Source organism: Juglans regia, chromosome 15 (genome assembly GCF_001411555.2).
Source record: "Juglans regia cultivar Chandler chromosome 15, Walnut 2.0, whole genome shotgun sequence".
Taxonomy (NCBI): Eukaryota; Viridiplantae; Streptophyta; class Magnoliopsida; order Fagales; family Juglandaceae; genus Juglans; species Juglans regia.
The window spans coordinates 11,136,868-11,160,900 of record NC_049915.1 but is presented as its reverse complement, the minus strand read 5'-3'; the positions used below and the strand labels follow the sequence as shown (position 1 = coordinate 11,160,900).

The following is a 24,033-nucleotide window of genomic DNA, read 5'->3' as shown; positions in this document are numbered from 1 at the left end:
TACCGTGGAAGAGAAGCAAAGGCTTCTCCACGTCCGTTGCTGTTGCGGCGTGCCTTGGCCGCTGAGGATGGTCTATTGTCTTCTGTGGTGGCTGGTGGTGGCGTGGAGTTGTCGCGGCTGGTTTCTGGACAGGGAGGCATGGTGGTTGCCGTGTGGGTGGCCAGGTTTGGGGAAGGAGGCCATTGCTGTCGTGCAGATGGTTTGCATGCAGTGGCTGCGGCAACCCTAGCTCTAGGTTGAAGACATTTACGTCTATAATGAACGAGTTCTATATATAGACCCATGAAACCCTAATGAATAAGAAGAAAAGACGTACGTGCAAGAGAGTTTTTATCATTAAAAAGAAATAAGAATTTTAATAGTATTTAGACTCGTGAGCTTGGAGAAAAACTAAAAATAAATAATAATAATCATAATAATAACCTAATTATCAAACCTAATAAAATATCCATGAAATATCTCTAATGATATAGGATCGGGATGTTACACAGATAGACCACCTCAAAATTTTCCACAGCAAGAAAAGAAGCCGACACTCGAGGAGATGTTCATGCAATACATGCAAAGGATAGATATGGTGATCCAAAACAATTCGGCTTCGATTCGTAACCTTAAGGCTCAAATTGGTCAGCTTTCAAACACTCTTACAGAGAGGACAACAGAAACTTTGCCGAGCAATACCGTTACCAATCCTAAGGAACATGTCAAAGCAATAGCATTGAAAAGTGGGAGGACAATTGAGCAACCACAAACAACAAGTACCGAGCAAGATAAGGCTAGAAATCATGTGGAGTCCGAGCCAAAGATGGAGGAATTGGAAGTGGCCAACCAACAAGCTGGAAGTTCTAAGGAGAATAAAGAAGCTTCAAAACCCACGAATTCCAGGGAGTTTACATATGAAACTAATTCTCCTTCAATTTATGATCCACCGAGTCCTTTCCTCAAAGACTTAAAAAGAATAATTTTGATAATCAATTCTCTAAATTTCTTAGTATTTTTAAGCAATTGCATATTAATATTCCTCTTATTAAAGCTTTAGAGCAAATGCCTAAAAATGCTAAGTTTTTTAAGGATATTATCAAAGAAGCAGAAGTTGGAAGCGCATGAGACAGTCATGTTGGCCGAGGAGAGCAGTGCAATTTTACAAAAGAAGTTGCCTCCTAAATTGAAAGATCAAGTGAGTTTTACAATTCCTTGCACTATAGGAAGTTCTTATTTTGATAAAGTTTTATGTGATTTAGGAGCAAGTATTAATCTTATGCCTCTTTGTTTTCAGGAAGTTAGGTCTTGGAGAAGCAAAGCCTACTATGGTATCTTTACAATTGGCAAACAAGTCTATCAAGCACTCGAGAGGATTCATTGAAGACGTTTTGGTAAAGGTGGATAAGTTTATTTTTCCGGCTGACTTCTTTGTACTCGATATGGAGGAGGACGAGGAGATTCCTTTTGGCCAACCTTTTCTTGCTACGGGGAGTACTTTAATTGATGTCCAACAATGGAAAATTATTTTGAGGGTTGATGATGAGCAGGTTACTTTTGATGTATTTAAGGCTATGGATTTTCCTTCCGAAATACACTCTTGCTTTCAAATGAGTGACCTAGACTTAGTGGTGGCCGAGACTAATAGGGCTGGATTTTCAAAGCTGCCACTTGAGGTGTGTCTTACTCATTCTACAACTATTGAATCCGAAGATGAAGAGGTTAGGGAGTGTCAGAGATATTTGGAATCTACACCACCCTTTCGTCCTTGCATAAAGTCGAAATTGGAAGAGCAAGATTCATCCATGCTGACATCTTCAAGTCAAGAATCACCCAAACTGGAGCTCAAACCGCTTCCGTCACGTTTGCGGTATGCTTTCTTAGGCCAAGACTCTACTTTTCCAGTTATTATTAATGGTTCTTTGAGTGATGTAGAGGAGGAAAAGTTGCTGAGAGTGTTAAGGGAGCATAAGATGGCTTTGGGATGGACAATCTCAGATATCAAGGGAATTAGTCCTTCAATTTGTATGAATAAGATTTTAATGGAGGATAGTTTCAAGTCGATAGTTCAATCGCAACAGAGATTGAATCCATCAATGCAAGAAGTGGTGATAAAGAAGTATTGAATCTCTTAGATGCTGGAATTATCTATCCAATCTCGGATAGTGCATGGGTGAGTCTAGTTTAAGTTGTCCCAAAGAAAGGGGGAATAACTGTGGTAAAGAAGGACAACAATGAACTTATACCAACAAGGACAGTCACGGGATGGCGAGTATGCATTATTATCGAAGACTTAATGATGCAACTCGAAAATATCATTTTCCATTGCCTTTTATCGACCAAATGTTAGAAAGACTCGTTGGCCATGCTTACTATTGTTTTCTAGATGGATATTCCGGATACAATCAGATAGTAATTGCTCCTAAAGATCAATAGAAGACTACTTTCATGTCCTTAAGGAGCTTTTGCATATAGGAGGATGCCTTTTGGTCTTTGCAATGCTCCAGCCATATTCCAAAGATGCATGATGTCAATTTTCTCCGACATGGTGGAAAAATTTATAGAAGTCTTCATGGATGACTTTTCAGTTTTCAGTTATTCTTTTGATGATGGTTTATCTAACTTGTATTTGGTTTTGCAGCGATGTAAGGAGACTAATTTAATTTTAAATTGGAAAAAATGCCGCTTTATGGTTGAGGAAGGGATACTGCTTGGCCATCAAATTTCCTTCAAGGGAACTGAAGTTGATCTAGCCAAAATAGACGTTATTGACAAACTCCCACCATCGGCCAATGTCAAGGGCGTGAGAAGTTTCTTGGGTCATTCTGGATTTTATCGACGGTTCATTAAGGATTTTTCTCAAATTACTAAACCTCTTTGCAACCTTTTGATTAAAGATACATCATTTAATTTTTCTCATGAATGCATGCATCTTTTGAAACATTGAAAAAAAAATAATTTAAGCACCTATAATTGCTTCACTGGATTGGAATTTACCGTTTGAATAGTTATGGGCTTATAGGAAAGCATTTAAAACACTGATGGGAATGTCAGCTTATTGGTTAGTTTATGGGAAAGCATGTCATTTATCCATGGAGTTAGAACATAGAGCTTTATTGGGCGATGAAGACTCTTAATTTTGAGTTAAAGGTTGTGGGTGAGAAGAGGATGTTGCAAATTAATGAGATGGATGAGTTTCGCAATGATGCTTACGAGAATGCTAGGATTTACAAGGATAAAACTAAAAGATGGCATGATAAGCATATTTTGAGAAGGGAGTTCGAAGTGGGGTAGAAAGTTTTATTATTCAATTCAAGACTTCAACTTTTTTCGAGAAAGTTGCGATCTAGGTGGTCAGGACCATTTGTTGTGACTCGTGTTTTTCCATATGGAGCGGTTGAAGTTCATCATGAGACAAAAGGGACATTCAAGGTTAATGGACAGAGGTTAAAGCCTTATGTAGATGAAGAATTTAGCATGCAAAAGTTTTCCATCAATCTCTCCAATTCTAAATAATGATTTGGAGAATGCCTAGTTATAGACTTTAAACAAAGCGCTTTTCTGGAGGCAACTCAAGTTTTTTAATTTTCTCTTTAATTTGTATTTTTGTTTAGTTTTTTTTTTTTTTCCATCTTGTAGGTCTGCATAAGTTTGGAGACTCTCTAATGTGTTACACGGTTGCACTTTCAAGGACAACATTCAATTGAAAATAGAGGGAGCACTTCTTACCTTTTCTCATTCTTTTTCATTTTTCTTCTTCTTTCTCATTGAGGACAATGTGAAAATTAATTTTGGGGGAGTGGATATTTGATTATGCTGAATGCTGGTGCAAGCTATGTTTGTTTGAGAAAGAGATTTCTTTTTTTTTTCTTTTTTTTTCATGCAAGTTAATTGGTGATCATATCCATGTCTTCTAATCATATTTTTATGTGAAAGATTAGGAGAAATTGCATTTGCACTTATTTAGGATCAACATTACACATTTTGGGTGTGCTAAACATTGTATTTTTTATTTAGGATAGACGATATCTTATAAAGCAAGATTAAGCATACTTGTTTTCTTTAGGATTATTGAAGTACACATTTCCTTGCAAAGTTGTGTGAGTTGTGTGACTATGCATAAAAGATGAGTATGATGCTTTTCTTGTGATTATCCCCTTTGATCTAGTCCAAAACAAGGTTTATAAATAGAGTGATAATGATTAGAAAATTGAATAAATAAATGTGTACGAAGTTCTATCTACTCCAATGTTTTGAGTTTCTTAGTAACTAGGGGTATTCATTACCAATGTTTACTTTTACGTCAAATGGCAACTTGAAATATGAGTATGCAAAAGTACTTTAAGTGTGTGACTTGTTGAGTAACCGGGTGCATCCATCACAAATGCTTGTATTCGCGTCAAAAGGCGAGTGACAACTTAAAGACAGAATAAATACTAAAAAAAATAATCATGAATATATATATATATATATATCTAGTTTGCTACCTTGTTTTTGTAGTAGTGAGAAGGGGTGATTGTAGGTTTAGTTGTTACATGATTCAATTGTATTGGTTGCATGATAAATGTGATTGAGTTTGGAATTATGTATGGATATTTGAACTAGAGAATGTGAATATGCTTAGTTTTCCTTTCTTTGCTATTGTTTATATACTAAGTTGAAGATTTGATATTTGTATGATAGGTCCTTTGAGTGTGATGAGTTGAGCCTAACTATGGTTATTGTCCTTTGGTTTTTATGGTTTTTCTTTGCTTGAGGACTAGCAGATTTTCAGTTTGGGAAAATTTCATAAGTGTAAATTTTGCATGATTTTTATTACTCTTTTAATTATTAAAATTGTTAGTTTTCCTTTATTTCTTTTTATTTGATTTTAATTTATTTTTCTTTATTTAATTGTGTTTGAAGGATTGATGAAGATGAAGGTTGGATGTGAGAAGCAACTTGTTGTGGAAATGATTGCATGGAACTTTTTTTATTATTATTATTTTATAGGGAAGACATAATTTTATTTCGTCATAAACTGGAAAAATACATAGACTTTTCAGTCCAAATGAGTTGCTAAATACACCGGGGAACAAACTCCCACCAAACAATTAAATCATCAACATTCTTGCATATCTAGCAAGTGTGTGAGCTGCAACATTTGAAAATCTGTAAACATGTTCTATTGTGCAATTATGAAATCTTTGCATCATCTGTCGTACATCTAAAACTAGATTTCCCACCAATGAGTCAGATTGTTGTAAGTCTTGAACTTCTTTCACCACTAAGAGAGAATCACTTTCAATGATCAAATGGTTTATTCCAAGTGGTAGACATAATTGTAAGCCTCTAAAGCTACCCCAACAATTCTATATCAGAAGATTCTTGAACTGCTACCTCTCTTTTTGTTGCTGTCATGATAACCTCCCTTGCACAGTCCCTAAGTATCACGCCAATTCCATCATACCCTTGTTCATGAAAAATGGCTCCATCGATATTAAGTTTAAAAGCACCTTGTAGTGGAGGCTGCCATTTAAATCTGGTATTCATACTACTCCTAGATCTGCCCTTTGCTTCCTCAAAACTTTGCTATAGACTCAAAGCCTGGTTGAAAATTTCCTCTGTAGAGAGCTTTTTGTCTTCAAATAGCCATTGATTTCTTCTATACCAGCTACCCCATGCTAACAAGAAAAATCTTTCCAATGCTCCTCCTTTCTTGCTGTCTTGCACCTGTTTGGCTATCTTCAAAAGTTCGACTTCTATCATTGACTTGTAAATCTGGAAAGAACTTCATCCAACCTGTTAACAATTGTGGGCATTTATATAGAGCATGAATCGTGTCTTCACTTGGTTTAGAACAAGGTTGGCATATGTCATTCAACACAACCTTTTTCTTGCTCAAATTCGATTTTGTTGGCAGACTATCCCTGAAAGCCCTCTAAGCAAATATTTTAATTTTGTTAGGTACTTTCATGCTCCATAGGCTCTTCTAGAACTGCCTTTGTCTGCTGGCATTTGAGGTCTCTCCCTGTGCATTTGAGGTTTCTCCCTGGAACTCTGAATATTTGAAGTTGGCGTAAATGGATGGAATGCTAGTGGAGGGTGATGTCATCGTGTTCTCAGAACTTGAATTAATTCTGGGATGAAGTGTAACGTCCAACCACCCGTAAGATTCTAACTACTACGAAAATCAAGCTCCTCAACTTAAGCGGCTGCATAACATAAGGTTACTATCGGGCATATCGAGATTAGAAGGAAAAGTTGAGAGGCTTGAAGCACAATTACAAGCCAGCTACCATTGCTTCTTTTTATTTTTATTTTTTACACCATATGAATCGTGTTTTTAATGACACATGCCACGAGACTTAAAAGGGGAGAAAATAACGGAGTCATTGAGAAATCAAAAATTGAAGTTGAGGCTCGTGAAAAAGTGAGGTAGCGTGATGCGTGAGGACATTTGATTGATTGCTGCAGGCTGCTTGTTTTAAAAAAAAAATGGGGGGGAGATCTTCAACAATCTTGAATGCTTCATCAACCTATTTCAAGCAAAAGAGTTTTTTATTCTCTTCTCTTTAATTTTCTTTTTCTTTTGAAGTATTCCAATAAGAACATGGTTGATTTCAGATTTCTCATGAACTAATTTTTTTTTCTAGGGTTTTGATGTAGTCCAACTTTGAACATACAGTTTTAAGTTATTTTATTTCCAATATTTTTCATGTTGAGTGTTTATCCTTGATCTTATTGCTTACAATTTTCTGCCCAATTATTGTTTAATCTATTAAATTGCAATGAGACCTAAAGGTGATTTGTGATTAGAGTTTTAGGATTAAACATCATTAATTGAGCGAAAGTAAAGACGCTTTACTGCAATTAGTGTAATTTTTAAAAAAAAATTAAAAGAACTTAATGAATCTCTAATTAATTAAATTCACATAAAAATATGATGTTATTAATTAGAGATATTTTTAATATTTTTCGAGAGAAAATATTGAATAGTTAAGATATTGTTATCATCAACTTGAGATAATTAAAATTCTATAACAAAAAAGAATAAATTGTATGAAATTCACTAGGTAAAATCAAACTCTAAATCTATTTTTATTATCTTTAAAATCTTAATTATAATGCTCTTTTCATCAATTTAATTTAGATAATCTATTCTTTAAATTTCAATTATCCAAGTAGTAATTAATTTAGTAAATTTCAGTACTCAATAACATAATTAATCGTTGTAGATTCAACATCTATTTTCTTTAAAACACTTTACTACCTGTTACGATTCTCTGGACTCATACTTTCAGCATAACAGTAGGCTATGTTATTTTGAGACAATACGTAGTGTGCACTTCTCCGAGAATACATGGCAAAACCCAAATGATATAATAATAACGTTAACCAGCATGAAAAATCAATTAACAAGATTCATTCCCTGTCCAGTAACGCAAAATTAAGGTCTAACATATCTAAAATATGAAAACCCTGGAAAGAAGCTTCTTCAAAGAATCTAGTATCCTCGTACTCTGAAATTAGAAAAGAACAAAAAGGTAAGGTTCTACAAGAAAGGCGTGAGGAAACATCCCAACTCTGGTTTTAAGCAACTGGAATCTCCGCGGGCGTGGTCACCTCAATGGGGTTGTACTCTTCTTCCTTGGGCGTGTGGATGGTGACGAGATCCGGCAATGGTGTAGTTGGCCCCACCTTCCCTTTAGGATCCCAGTCAAGCATGATCTTCACCTTGATACCGAGTACACCCTGTTAAAATTTAGGGAAGAAAGGCAGGAAGGAGGACGAGAACAGAATAATCTGTAATTAGCATGAATTTTATAACATGATAACATAATAGGTCCGAGACAATAGACTAACCAAGTGATGGCATATTATACTACTGCCAAGCAAAATAATAGGAATATAAAAGACCCTAGACAACAAAGACAAGACTGACCTGTCTAAGAAGAACATGCCTCACAGCCGAATCGATGTATTCTTTGACAGGTTGACCAGAGGATATCATGTAACCATCCTTAAACTTCATTGACTTGGCACGCTGAGCCCGGAGCTTTCCACTCACAATAACCTGAGTGAGGATTGAAGAAAATATTAAAGATTCAAATAACCACACAATCAAACTTTAAGAAAACAATGGAAAACTTTATATGTACCTCACATCCCTTTGCCCCGTTCTCCATGACAAATCTCAGAACACCATAGCAAGCCCTACAAACGTGCAAAAATTAACTTACCACCACCGAGATAATTCAGAGAAGATTATATAACCTTTTCCATTCCTTATTTTAAAGGATGGCATAGGATTAAAAGGGGACAATTCAAAGCATTTAAAATAAAATCTTGATGGCATAGCAGATCCATGAGAGAAATGTTAACCTAGGATTAAAAGATGGGCATAACTCGCCAACCAAATAATTCTTAATAAAAAGGTAAATGTGCGGCTGCCCAATATGGGTAAAAGATGTGGGATGTGGGAGGACATTAAGATATCAGCACACAAATAACAGCACAGCAGGGCTAACTTGAGAATCTTTAATGTGAGCATTGATATTGAAACCCTGAAGTTCATTTGGCAAGGCCGAGAGGTCATTTGGGTTCATATTGTGAAGCACTAAAACAGGTGTATTAGAGATCACTCAAGAGGGAAAAAGGAATTTAATAGCTAAGAGGATAGCTTCAAGAAAGAAAAGCAGAGGAGATTGTATGGAGAAATGGACTGTGAATCTATAAAGTATGCATATAAAGGAGTTCTTTTGTCCTTTTTTCTTTTACTCAATCCCTTGTGCAAGTAAATCACTTTAACCAAACTAATTTTGAACTTATCTTACACAAGCTTCCAAGTTTTTGAATTGCTATGGCTAACAGAGGAAGAATGAAGACGATGCAGTATGATGGAATATGCACACGACAATGAAACCACAAAGTCCGGATGGAAAAATTGATATTTTCAGTTGTCATAGACAACTTCCCCAGAAAAAGAAATTCATTCACGAAAACTCAATTCCACCAAAAAAAAAAGAATAAATGCTACAATCTAAATTTATAGCCTGTGCTATCCTTCCCCTATAAAAACCAGTTAAAAATTTTTCTGGGGCTTCAAGGAGGGAAAAGGAAAATTTTCACCTCGAAATCATGGGATTCAATCTGCTCACAAAAATATTGTCCATCGAGTAAAGTACCGAGGAATGAAACTCTTTCCTTAGCTTAAATAGAAAGATGGACCATAAAATATAGTCATCCTCAGACACAAAGTAGGTATTAGTGAGTAGCCTACTCGCTGTAAAGATGACCTGAACAGGTAACATTTGTGAGAAGATAAAATAGAAATGCATGACCAAACATTTCAAATGCACAAGAACGGCAATCAATCAACAACCAACTAAAATTGGCTTATTGCATCCGTTGCATATAACATAACTGCCAACAAGAATAATTCCTTTTTCTTTTTGGATTGATTAGAATCAGAAAAAAAAAAAAAAAAATCTGTCCAAATCTGCAAGAAAGATTGACCCACTGGACTCTCTCTCTCTCTCTCTCTCTCTCTCCAAGATTTGCAGAGACAGGGAAAGCTATGGGCGTTGACTCATTCGCAACCACCCAGAGACATTACAAAGTACCAGTAATCAGTATATGAAGCCAACCAACATGAATAAATTAATAAGATGTTCAAACATAATTCATTTTATCAACATCTCAGAAGAAAGCTGACGATAATGCCAAGGGTTATTTAACAAACCTCCGAACAGCAAGGCCACCAAGAAGTTTGTAGCGGAGAGATTCGGCCTGAGCAATGGCACAGAGTCCCCTGTTGTTAACTTTCTCAGCATACAGCTCCACACTGTTCTCTGGGAACTTGAACCGTTTCTGAACAACAGAAGTCAGCTCCCTAATCCTTCTTCCCTTTTCACCTGATAAAAAAAATACAATAACAAATAAAAAAAAGGTTAAAATGACAAAGAAATTGATGAAAAAAAATAAAAGATTGCATTCTAGTCTAATGAGAAGTTGACTTTCCTAACTGAAGGTATGTATACCACAACTAAAGTCAAAAGTTGTACAAAATCCCACAACTAAGACAAATAGTATAAGCAGTTTTGGTAAAAGCGCAAATGTGCTTTATTAGGCTACCCACGCGGTGGCTGAGCTACTTAAGCATAACATTTTACATAATTCTCTGGTGCTTTACCTGATACACAATTATACACATGATATTTGATAGGCACTCATAAAAATAATAATAGTAATAACAATAATTTTATAGCCATAATCAAATTTGAGTATGTGGTTGAATTAAAATATAACAAGAAGGCCGAGCCCAAAAAACCTCAAGAATTGCAGGTAGTGATTTCTATGCTAGCATAACAATCAAATACAAGTCCATCTTGAGAGCCAACTTGGACTATTATATCGAGTTCAAAGCATATACATCACATATGACAACATGTGGTGCCATGGCACATAGATGATCTTCAATATCAACTAAATACTTCAAGAATATTTGTTTACATCATTTACTGGGTCTTGAAATGATATTTTCTAGTTTTATTTCTACAAAAGCTTTAAACTCATACAAAAAGCCCCAAAAATGCGCACTTTAAGCACACTTTCATAAATGCTCTTAAAGCACATTTTTGTAAATTGGTAAGCAAAGTGCTTTGCTTACCAATAGGCAAAGCGCTTCGGCCTTGGCGCTTTCACCAACACTGATTATGAGAAATCCCAGATTCCAGATACTATAATAATTAGCTTAGTCTTCACTTCATTTCCATCCTCTCTTAAAAAATTTGAAGGATTTTTTTTTTTAATTTTCAAATTATCACCTGAGTGTAGAAAACTGAAAAATAATAGTCCGAAACCGGTTCATGCTCAGTTACTCTGAAAAAAATAGAGAAGTGAATAATAACTATTTTTTTTTATAAGTAGAAGTGAATAATAACTATTACAGGTTAACCGTCTCCAGCGGATGATTTGGATGGAGGATCTTAGAGGAATCGAATGGAAAGGAATAGGGTGATTTTCTATTTCTCAAAGGAAAGGGTGGAATCACCAGTCCTATTTGATTCGCTCATACATCTTCACCACAATTAGCGTGGTCTCCAATGATCAAAGACCCAGATAAAGGAAGAGCAGTCAAATAATGTACTTCCTTTCCATTTCCTAATTTCTTTTAAAGATACAAGGTGTACCCACAAAACACACAGAACACAGGTAGAAGATTAAATCAGAGATATACCAAGGACATTCTGAGTACGGGTGGCCCTAATGATAATCTCAGTGCGCATAGGCGTGACCCTAACTTCGACACCCGAGTACCCGTCTTCGGCGAGCTCTCTGGTCAGCACCTCATTAAGCTCCGCGAAGAAGACTCCGTCGGCCACGAACTGTTCAACATGTGGATTATCAAAATATATAGAAACGCACTTTTTCCATTTCCTTTCTACACTTTTACCAGCAATCAAACCGACCAAACAGACCTTTAGGGATAGAATATATCAACAGAACAAATACGATTGATCGATCTGGATTTTTGAATTATTTGGTAAATCAAATACAACAAACATAACAATATCAAATGCTCTATACTTTTTCCTTTTACTAATGCTTACCGGATTTTTCAAAAACCAACAGAAATCGAATGATATGAGATAGAAACACTGACCTTCCGCTTCTTGCTTATCTGGGTAGCCATGTTTTGGGGTGAGCCGAATGATTTAGGAATCGAACGCTGGGTCTGAATTTCAGCGGTCGTTAGTAGTCCGCGAAACCCTAGCTTCCTGAGCAGCGCGTTAGGGTTTGAAATTGACAATATATCGGATTGATGAGGAAGCGTAATCTGACGATCGAGGTTCTGGTCACGTGCTTTCTATGGATTGGATGAAAGTCATTATACCTGTGCATGGGCATGGCCGCCGGTCCAGAGCCGAAAGTCACAAGGCCCAGTCCAGTTGGTGAATGGACAAGATTGGAATAATTTGAGTTAAAATTTTTTATTTAAATTTTTAAAAAAATATAGGAAAATATAATTAGTAATAATTTAATAAAAAAGTTGAAATATGAAATTGAAAAATATTTTATATATAAAAATGAAATTGTGAGAATTTTTTAAAATTTTGATAATTTCATGTTTCATCTATGTGTTCAAAACATTTATTGAATTTTCTTCGATTCAACCAAATTCAATGCATGATTTCTACCTTTCAATAAGAAAAAAACACAAGCGAAGTATTCAATTATGCCAAAAAACACTGGAGATATTTGTGGAATGAGATAAAATGATATGAGATGAAAATTCTATAAATACTAATGAAATAGTTTGTGAATAGTAGTAAAATTATTTGAATTAAGATGTTTTATTAAATTTTAGAAAGTGAAAAAGAAAATTTTGAATAAAAATATTATAAATTTAAAATATTATTAGAATATAATTTTTTAATATAATTCATATTTTGTAATTTGAAAAAACTATATTATTTTTTTGCGTTTTGCTTAAAAGCTAGGGAAATTGTAAGGATTAGAAGGAAAATTTGAAATTGAAAGTGTTTTAAAAATAAATTATGAGAAATTTTAAGATGAGATAAGATGATTTGTATTCCCAAATAAATCCTAAAAAACCAAACCATTTCTTTCGATATGATTTTTAGGACCCATTTTGGGAATACACACGATTTCTTAGAAGACACAAATTCGAATAGGTCTTAAATACGGGACTTCAAGTCTTAGATTATATTTGAAGTTGCTAAAAATCACATACCAATTACTAAGACTGTTAATCCGGGCCGGGTTTTTTCCCGGCCCGGTCCGAAATAACCGGGTTCCGGTTATGGGTTTCGGCCCGGAATAACCCCGAGCCGGTACCCGCTTTCTTGAACCCGGGTCTATCCGGGCCGGATGCGGGTTTTTACACCTGGTACCCGTTTCAAACCCGGTACCCGGGTTTAGAAATAAAACTCATCGTTACGCCCCCCCGCCCCCTCGAATCACACTCTTCCGTCTCTCATCTACTCCGTCTCTCTCTCTGTCTCTCTCTCTCCTCTGCGAAGTCGATGCCCTACGCCTCCCTCCCCCCGATTCGTTTCTCTCATCTGCTCTTTCTCTCGCTCTGCTCTGCGTCTGCAATGCCCTAGCCCCTCCCGAAATCACTCTCTCATCTGCTCTATCTCTCTCTCTCTCTGCTCTGCGTCTGCGAAACCCTAGCCCCTCTCGAAATCACTCTCTCATCTGCTCTATCTCCCTCTCTGCCATCTGCGATGCCGAATGGTGGAAGTGCTTGAGCTTGGGATCCAAGAGATTAGAACGTATTTCCGTTTGGGTATTTTTCTTTCGTCCCTCTGTTTTGTTCTCTCTTTGTTGATTTTGGGTTTTTTTTTTATGATAATGTTTGAATGTTTGAGGAGTATTTTTATGGGTTAGATCTGTTTGAATGTTTGAGTATCTGTTTATGATTTGTTTAGACCTGTTATATCCGAAAACATGTATATATATATAATGAAGATTTGTTATGATTTGGAAGAAATGGTTTTTAGGATGTGGTATATTTGATTTTTCTAGATTATTTTTTAAAAATTAGTTGTGTTTCTGGGTGGAGTTTGGAAAAAAAATTGGATTTTTAGATAAATTTTGATAAGTTCAAGAAAAAAAACAATAGAATAGCTAAATGTGGGATTTTTAGATTAATGATTTGGAACTTGTAAATGATTCCAATGTTGGATTGATGAGAGAAAGGAGAAAATTATTGAATCAACACAGAAAAATATTTTTTTTGCTCAAATAATTATAACTGGTGGATTGTTATGTAGTCCATTTCATGTATCATATATGATTAAATTTATAGAATAGAATAAATAATATTTGTACAGAAAGGAATAATGCTAAAATTTTTGTGAATTTGTGAATTAGAAGAAGAGAATAAATATGACTTCATATATAAGAACAAAATCTCATACTTCCAAGCAGAGCATTGGCAATGGTCTAGCCATTGTCAAGTCTAAAGTTTGGCTAGAATTTTAATTTTTAGCTATAATATCAATTTTTGACTAGGTGAGTCCACATTGGACTAGCCATTATAAAGTTAAAATCATAATATAATATTATATTTTTTACTTTTTTTATTTTTTTATTTGCAAATACAATTTATATATTTCTTAAATCTTCATGCTTTGTAGAAATAATGTGTCTACTCTATCAATCAGTAGAAATAATGTGCATGCCATGCATGTTTTACCATTCAAAGAGAGAGGGAAGTGATAAAATAATTAAATATTGCTTTCCATTGTGAATAGTAGCTAGCCATATTTGGAGAGGACTTAAGATTTACTATTCATCAAGTCTTAAGCTTTGGACCATTGGCTAGTCCAATGTGGAGGCTTTTTCTCACATCTAGCTAAAGTTTGGACTTGCATTGGTATTTGGCTAGTCCATTGCCAATGCTCTTATACATTGCAAGTTAGATGTGATGATTTATTTTTATACCATTTGAATTTTATAGAGTTTTCAAATCTAGAGTAAGAGAGAAAATCATGTAAATGATCATTTCTACGATATTGATTAAACATCATATTAATTTTTACAGAAAAATAATAAACATCATAATTAGGTGGTCCGTTTAATCTCTTTAAACAAAAACATCTATGGTATAAAGAAGTGAGTTTCCAGCAAAAGATTGTAAATCTATGTTTTTTTTATTCTTCAAGTCAATGTGTAATTTCTTCTAAATGAAGATAGTAAGCACTCAAACTGAGTATTTCACATTTGGAAATGGTCAAAAAGACATTCACGGAGACAGCAAAAGTCCATATCATCTATATTGTCTATCCAAACCCACCTTATTATCCTCTATATATGCTCTCTGCTCTCTGTTCTCTGTTTCAACCCCCCACTTAACTTTAAGAAAAAGTCATCCTAAAATGCTAAGTGAGAAGACATTGTGAAATAGTCTGATTCCTCTTTAGATAAAGACCTCTAAGCACATCGTAATCATGATCTTGTTGATCACAACATCTATATTAAACATAGAATATGAAAGTTTTGGTTGCAGGTTTTGACTTTGATTCAATTCCTATTAGAAAAATAATATATGATTGGTTGTTTTCTGGATGATGTGGATGTTGCTAGATTTGTTGTGGATGGCTGGAATAATGCAGCCATACCTCTTTGTTTATGCTGGACAGGGATGCTTGGGTGCTCTTTCAGGCGTGACCTTATCATTATTTGGATCCAGATATTCTAAGAAACCATCATAATCTTCATGATCAACACCAGAACCAGATGAACAAATAACGCAGTGGAATCATTTCAACATGAATTTAAGTTGCATTTAGTTCAACATGAGTTATACAAGTTTATTGCTTATTGCTTGAATTCAATTAATATTATTTATTGAAATAATATACTGTTTTTCTTTTGTTTTTTATTTGGCAGGATTTAATGTTGCTAGGAAAGGAGATTTCAAGCCTTCACTCAATACAGAAGAAGTTTATGTTATTGCATGTAATTTTGATATATAATTTTACAATCCACTTTTGATATGTAATTTTTATATTTTTTTAATTTTATATGTTGTAATTTTTTATTTTGTAATGTAATGTAATTTAATATGTAGTGAGTTGCATTATTGCATGCATTTCACATGATAAATATTGAATTATTTTAAGATGCATATAGCTAAAAAGGAAATAATTGTTTTAAATATAAAAATATGTTTGTGAACATTTTTTCTTAGAACAATTGTACTAGAATATAGGCTTTTAGATAATAATAAAAAAAAAAGCTTTTCAGCATTTTTTTTTGGTTGAAAAATATTAAATACTAAAGGCAAAAAAAAAAATCCGGGTTAAAATCCGGAACCCGGATTGCCGGGTTGTAAAAACCCGGATCATCCGGGTTTCGGCCCGGGTGATAACCCGGGTATACCCGGGCCGAAACCCGGCCCGGGTTTGATACCCGGGTTCCGGGCCGAGTATATCCGGATACCCGGTCTGGAACCCGGATGAACACCCTTACCAATTACAACAGCCTTTAGCTTGGTTAATAGTATTTTTAATATTGTTTGAGCATCTAACGTGGTGAAACATTTTGTGAAAAACGAAATGAAAAAATTACGCCAGTCCCACCACTCATTTTAAAAAAAAGTGAGGTATATTATTAAAAAAATAATTTTTTATATGGATCTCATATTTATCCATTTTTTAAAAGGAATAAGTGAGACTTGCACACTCTAAGATGCTAAATATCATTTCTCTTTTTGAAACTGGTATATATTTTGAAAAGAGAGCAGAGCAAATATATTAATTAAATCTCTTCGAACTTTTAACTTTTCTTTCATTTAATGTATGATGAAATAAAAATTGGGGATTATAAATCTATTCTCTCCGGCATGACAATGAAAATATCAAGATATTGTGAATGCAATGAAGTTGGTTGATGAAGTTGGTTGATGAAGTTGGTTGAACTTTTAAAACGTCTTTTACATGTAATGAGATATGATGGGTGGAATTCTTTATTCAAAGAAGTTTGTGAATTTTGTGCAAAGAATAATGTTATTGTGCCCAAAATAGATGATCAACAAACCATGGTCACGATGAAAATTTTAGAGTATGAGAATTCACATCATTATCTTGTGGAGGTTTATTATATCAATAATATTAGATACAGTCATAAGGCATGCAAATTCTATGCATTCTTCTATTTTTAAAAAAGTATGTAGATTTATGATCCACATGAAAATTTTATTTTTTTAATATTAGACTCCACCTTTTTTAGAATGAGTGCGTGGGGGGTTTGTATACTCTAGAACTATAAATATCATTTATCTTATTATATTGATATAGATATAGATATGCAATTGCAAGAACTTAATTATGTTTACTGTATAATGTGTTGTTTATTGAGTATTCGACTCATTTTTATATGTTTTATGTTTTAATCATCTCAGGTGAGGATCTTTATGAGGATGAAACTGCAAGATGAGACTTGGCCTAAGGAGGCGAGGCATAAGTCTAGGCAGTTTATGACGTGCTCACTTTTATGATTTTCAGTTTATTAAGTTATTTTGTTAAACACATAAGACTTGATTAATTTTAATAAGTGCTTTCACTAGGGGTGTAATACGATCAGTCCAGATCGGAGAAACGGTTCGTGGACCGAAAAATGTCATGGTCGGTTTTGGTCCAGGAAGTACCGAATAGGAAAAAATATTTTTTTTATTTAGATATATTATTTTATATAATAATTGTATAATACATTATGTAATTTTCATCTAACATATCCTCATTTACAATATAAAATTTTAAATATGTAATTATAAATTAATATTATATTAATTGTATATTATCAATTAACCTATCAATTCACAATTAACTAATGAATGACATCTATGACCTAAGTTGCAACTTGCAAGTAAATATAAAGCATGTATGGATGTATGGATGTATGGATAATTAAATTATTTATGCTTATTGCTTTATATACAAAATGTAAAAAGTTGTATATAGCTCATTATGCATTAACTTAGAAGTTAGAACTATTATAAATTATAATACATTGACATACTCTAAGTTATTAACAAAGTAACAATTAACATCATTAATATAATTATAACTAAACTAAATCACTATAACTATAATTATAACTAAATCACTATAGTCTATAAGTCTACAAGACTATAAGTTATAACTTATAACTATATATAGTATTAATATCAGTATTAGTATAGTATATAGTAATTAGTATTAGAAATAATTTAGTATTAGTGTCACTATATTATTGTAATATATATATATATATATACACTATATGTAGTAGTAACACAATAATAGTATAATATATAGTATTAGTATATATTAATATATTATAAGAGTTATAACATAATATATGTATAATAGTATAGTTAACTTCATATGTTAGTATTTTTTTTTAAAAGGACATTCAAATTTTATTCAATTTCCAAACATGCTTACAATAAATGAGCAATACATTGAGGAACTTCCTCTATATCAAACATTGAATTAGCAATGCTTAAAGCACTTCTTGCCAAAGCATGAGCAATTGAATTAAACCCTCTTTGAATATGAATAGCTATCCATTATTGAAGTTGAGCCAAGAGAGATCTAGCATCTGATATGAACATACTAGAACTATCCCAACCTTGAGCACCATTTTTAATACCCTCCACAACATTAAGAGCATCCCCTTCCAATATAATCCGTTGAAAACCAAGCTCCAAGGCAAACTTTGAGGCATAAAAAACAGCATAAGGATTCTGCTAGATGAGGATCAAGTAATAGATTTTGTTTCATCTTCATGGTAGCCAAAACATGACCTCACTGTCCCTTGCCACAACTCCAAAACCAGCCAAAGAAAGATATCTATCAACCGATGCATCCTGATTAATCTTGACAATACCTTGAGATGGAGGCATCCAGCAAGATGAAGATATAGTGGGATTAGAAATCCTAATTTGTTAAGGTTGATAACTGGTGTGAATTTCATATAATCTTTGGCTTGCTTGATTAAAAAGCACTAGAGGATAAGAGAATAGGTTCTCAAAAATCATTGAATTCCTTCTTTTCCACAGCTTCCACATTACCACAGCAATCTCTAAGAGTTCCTCTTCTTCAAATGTATCAAACAAATAAAACAACAATTCCTTAAAAGTCTGGTCTACAATTTTTGCTTTTTGTAACTTTTTTGAGTTGTAAAACCAGACATCTCTAGCAGCAATACAGGACCATAAAACATGCTCAGTTGTTTCCTCAGACAGATCACAGATTGGACACATGGGATTGTCAACAACCTTTTTCCTATAAAGATTGAGCTTGATTGGTAAACCTTCATGACATGCCTTCCACAAAAAAACTTTCTCAGTTAGGCAACTTAAGAGACCACAAAATTCTCCATTTATCTCGATCAGAGTTATGAACTGAACATTGACCTTTCTTACTTTCCTCAAGCTCAACTTGCATATGATAAGCAAATTTGACAGTAAAAATTCCCTTCATAGTATAAGACCAAATCTATTTAACTCCACTTCCACATTGGCTAACTGGTATCCTTAATATCATCTCAGCTTCTTGTCTCACAAGCTGGTACTTCCATTGACATGTTGAGTCATCAATAAGGGTTGAAATTGGAGCATCTGCATTTAGGATAGAACACCTGCTTTGGACCTGGAAATTAAGAGTTTGAAGCAGCCACCTATTAGACCAGATTTTGATATCCTTCCCATTTCCTACCCTCTAATAGAGACCTTCCATGAGAACAGGTCTTGCTAGCAGGATATTTCTCCATAGATAAGAAGGATTTGTCCCTAACTGTGCATTCAAAAAATTACCAGAGTTATAATACTTTGAAGCCAAGACTTGAGCTACCAGAGAGGAAGGGTTTTTGCATTAGCCTTCATGCTTGCTTGGACAACATGGCCAGATTAAAAAATTCCAAATCTTGAAATCTCAAACCCCCCATAGCCTTACTTCTTCCCAATTGATGCTTTGGATCCCACTGAATCCTCCTCTCATTTGATTTTTGTCCCCACCAGTAAGCAAGCATAACCCTATGTATTTCATGCAAGATGCTTAAAGGGATTTTGAAAACTCTCGTACTATATGTAGGTATTGCTTGAATGATAGGTTTGATTAGAATTTCTTTTCCAGCTTGAGAAAGATATTTCATTTTCCAGTTTGCAAGCCTTGCTCTTACTCTATCCATAATACTAGTGAAAGAGGCAACTCGAGATCTTCCTATCATTGCAGGTAGGCCTAAGTATTTTTCATAAGATTCAATGGCTCTGACCCCTATAATTCTGATCAAAATATCTTTCACATATGCTCTTGTATTTTTACTAAAACAAATTGAGGTTTTGTCTTTGTTAACCCTTTGACTTGAAGCCAATTCATAAATAGATAAAAGCCTTTGCAACCTACTCCATTCAATAGAACTTGCCTAGTAGAAAATCAAACTATCATCAGCAAAGAATAGATGATTTACATGTAAATGACCCCTTGCTAATGGAATGCCAGAAATATAGCCAACTGATTCAGCATGATTCAAAATGGAAGTTAAGGCTTCAGAACATAAAATGAAAAGGTAGGGTGACAAAGGGTCACCCTGTCTAATGCCCCGCGAAGGATTAAAGTTTTGTTGATGAGTTCCATTGATGAGTAGAGAATATGACACAGTTGACACACACCTCATTATCCAATCAATCCATTTCCGTGAAAGCCCAATTTAGACATAACAGCTTCTAAAAAACACCACTCAACTCGACCATTAGGCTTTACTCATATCAAGCTTCAAAGCCAAATATCCATCCTTTCCCTTGATTTTGTTCTTCATTGAGTGCAAGATTTCATAGGCCATAATAAAATTATCTGTGATCAAACGACCAGGAATGAAAGTACTTTGAGTTGGAGAAATGACAGAAGGCAGAAAAAACTTCAGTCTATTGGCCAACACCTTTGCTATAATCTTGTAATGGACATTACACAAACTTATAGGCCTGAATTCAATCACTTTTGTAGGCTTAGCAACTTTTGGAATCAATGCAATGAAAGTTTTATTAATAGAGTCATCCGAAGAGTTGGATTTGAATGCCTCTTTTATTGCATCACAAACTCCTTTACCAACTATATGCCAGTGTTGCTAATAAAAAATAGCTGGGAAACCATTTGGTCCTGGAGAACCAAAACCATTCATCTGAAAAAAAACTTTCTCAATTTCCTTAGAACTGATCGCTCTTGTAAGAGAAGCATTCCTAGTTGTAGCTTCTTAACTTCCTGCTTAAGCACACAAATCTCATCACCAAAAGTCTCCTGATTATCATTCTGTAAGTTTTTTATCAATTGCAACTTTGAGTTAATAAGTTGATTTTGTCCCTTGAAAGCTGTTGAACTCCACCTTTGCAATTGTTCCTAACATCTGGTTAGAGCACTTGAAGTATCTAAAAGAGTATTAAGATTGGACTATGATCTGAAGTGTTAGCAGCTAGAGTATAAACCTTAGTGCCATTGAAATGCAGCATCCAACTTGAATTCCCCAAAGCTCGATCCAACCTTTCTTTAGTGAAAGCAGTTCCCTCTCTATTATTACACCAAGTGTATTTCCCACCCTGATAACCTAGGTCATTAAGGTCACAAGAAAACAAGCCCTCTCTAAAGTCTTCCATCTGTTGGTAAGGTCTGTTAGGGCCTCCAAACTTTTCGCTCTGTCTAATGATTTCGTTAAAATCACCAAAACAAATCCATGGTAGATTATTAACTATTAGTATAGTATATAGTATAGTATATAGTATTAGTATAATATTATTATTCACTATTAGTATAGTATATAGTATTAGTATTAGTATTAATATTGGTATAGTCTATACTTATTTAGTATTATAGTATATATTAATTTTGATAAATACATTTCTACACATTTTTATTAGATAATTTTGATAAATACATTTCTATACAAATATTAATGTAATTAACTAATTTGATATGAATATCAATTAGCATTGACAATTTGGCATACTCTATTACTCTAAGTTAGTAAGAAATTAGCAATTAACATCATAAAAATAATTATCATTAATTATTTTTTAAATGAGTTAATTAAATAGTCCACATTAAATAGTTTACTTTATTTTAATTTTACTAATTTAAATAATTTTTTTAATTATTTATGTGCCAAAAAAATAAAAATAAAAATCACAACTTAAAAAACACCTAATCTGCCAAAGAAGTAACGACACCGTTTAGTACCAAATTGGACCTAAACGGCACTGTTTAAGTCCCTTACTGGTTGAGTACTGAAACTGGGTTAAGTGAAACGGCGTCGTTTCACACAACCCATTTTTTTTTTACACTTAATCGTCCTTAAAACGATGTCGTTTGGATCCAGTTTCAATCCAAACAGCGTCGTTTCCCCGGATCCCCGATTCCCCAGTACATTTCAATTTTCATTTTCTCCCTAGTTTGAAAACCCTAGCAGCCACGCCACGCGTTCCCCCCCTCTCCAGCAACTCAGCCCTCTGTTGCATCCCCTGAAAATTCCAGCCGGCAGCCCCTTCGTCGCATGGTACTCTCTCTCTCTCTCTCTCTCTCTCTCTCTCTAATCTGATTATTTATAGTCATGTGATGTGCATTCCATGTAAGCTTCTTTTTTTTCCCTCTTTGCTCATTAGTATAGCCTTTTCTTTGTGACTTTTCCATTTGTTGAATACATGGCTAGCAGTGCTGCTAGCTGCATCTAATCGTAATTGCTAGCTGCACATACTAGTTCTTATAAACATTTGATACTGACATTTAGGAAAGTGGATAGCTAGTTTGATGAAAAGTTCCTGCATTAATTTAGAAATCTGGGTTCCTTTTATTTTATGCATGACTAGCTAGGTATGATGATTGAACTAAAATAGGCAAATTGATTGCACTTGAGAATAAAGCTTTTGAAGTAGAAATAATCATAAGATGTTTTAGAATGTTAAAATAAAGGTTATTATTCTAAGACTCATGAGATTTGCCTAACCTTTTTGAGATTTCATTCACCTGCTGATCTCGAAAGCAATATGGAATAATCTTCTTTTCACAAATTGTTTTTCTTCTCTCTTCTTTTGCTTTTTTTAATTCTGAAGGGTTGAATATAATTTTAATCCTACAATGTAAGAAATGTGTGCTACAATGTTATTAATCCTAGTCCTAATTTTAATTGTGTGCCACAGTGTCAGTGTGTGTCACAGAAATGTGTGCCACAGTGTTGCTACTGTTGTTTTCTTCTTCTCCTATCCATTATTTAATTTAATAGTTATGGGCCATGGCATCTCACTTTAATCATGATTGATTATTTTGCTAGATGGACTCTATTCTAGAATTTATTCCACAAGAGTCTACTACAGATGATGTAGAGTCAACAAAGGTTACACAAGGGCAAGATATTCCTCCACTCCCTCTCAATGTAAGTACTAATACTAAACTGAGTGGTAGTGGTAGACCCAGGTTAATGATTTGGGATAACTTTACAAAAATACCCAAATGTGATCCAAGTAAACCTAGGGCTACATGTAATTACTTTGGTGTTTCGTATGCATGTGATATGAGGACCAACAATACAAAGTCCATGAAGTATCACATTGAGAAACAGTGTAAGAAATGTTCGTTGAATAAAACGGATAAGTCCCAAACTACTCTCGGTTGGAAGGCGGGTGGAGGAAGTGGTAGTGGGAGGTAGTGGTGGATTTGTGCCCATATAATTTAGTGTTGAGGCTTGCAAACAAGCCTTAGCATAAATGATTATTCTTGATGAGTTGCCCTTTAGGTTCATTGAAGGGGAGAGTTTCAAGAAGTTTATGTTCATTGTTTGCCCTAAGTGGGTAGGGATTTCATCCCGTGTTACGGTTGCGAATAATTGTTTTAATGTGTATATGAGGGAAAAAAAATAAGTTGAGAAGTGCTCTTCAAGGGCAACGAGTTTCCTACATGGACATCCGTTCAAAACCTCAACTATATGTGTCTCACTGCACACTTTATTAATGATAATTGGAAATTACACAAAAGAATTATTTCTTTTTGTTTGGTTGAGAATCACATGGGTGATACACTTGGTAGGGCCATAAAAAGGTGTTTGCATGATTGGGAGAGACCGAAAGTACTTTCAATCACACTTGATAATACAAGTTCTAATAACGGAGCAGTTTCTTATTTGAAGAAGAAAACTAAGTATAGGAGAGACATTGTTTCAGAACATAAATTCTTGCATATTCGATGATGTGCCCACATCCTAAATTTAATCGTCCATGAGGGATTGAGAGAATTTGATAAATCTATTGTGAAGGTGAGAGGTGTTGTGAAATATGTTAAGTCCTCACCTCAAAGGTGGAATACATTTAAGAAATGTATTGGGTTGGAAGAGATTGCAAACAAGAGTGACATTTGTTTAGATGTATCGATTAGGTAGAACTCTACCTATCTTATGTTGGAGGGGGCTTTAAAATTTCGAAAAACTTTTTAATAGTTGGAAGAATAAGATTCGGGGTTGCTTACTAGTATTGGAGACGATGACGAAATAGGTGATGTGGTCAATAGGAGAACGTCAAAA

The 24,033-nt window shown here is 34.3% G+C and overlaps 1 protein-coding gene across 1 annotated transcript; it reads right to left on the bottom strand.

Moving 5' to 3' along the window:
- Window positions 1-7,316: 7,316 nt before the first annotated feature.
- On the bottom strand, window positions 7,317-11,821 carry LOC108981607 (40S ribosomal protein S3-2). Its single transcript, XM_018952836.2, has 6 exons — window positions 11,627-11,821; window positions 11,201-11,348; window positions 9,704-9,875; window positions 8,121-8,175; window positions 7,904-8,035; window positions 7,317-7,713 (listed from the first exon to the last, which is right to left on the bottom strand). Exons 1-6 carry the CDS (start codon window positions 11,654-11,656, stop codon window positions 7,552-7,554), a joined length of 699 nt encoding a protein of 232 aa, XP_018808381.1. The 5' UTR covers window positions 11,657-11,821; the 3' UTR covers window positions 7,317-7,551.
- Window positions 11,822-24,033: the final 12,212 nt, after the last annotated feature.

What these genes read in the sequence shown, in the direction of transcription:
- LOC108981607 (XM_018952836.2), bottom strand. Translation starts at nt 11,656, where the DNA reads ATGGCTACCCAGATAAGCAAGAAGCGGAAG. An exon ending in CCGTACTCAGAATGTCCTTG is followed by an intron (nt 9,876 to 11,200) that starts GTATATCTCTGA and finishes TTTTTTTATCAG; the next exon opens with GTGAAAAGGGAAGAAGGATT. An exon ending in GGTGGCCTTGCTGTTCGGAG is followed by an intron (nt 8,176 to 9,703) that starts GTTTGTTAAATA and finishes GCACGTTTGTAG; the next exon opens with GGCTTGCTATGGTGTTCTGA.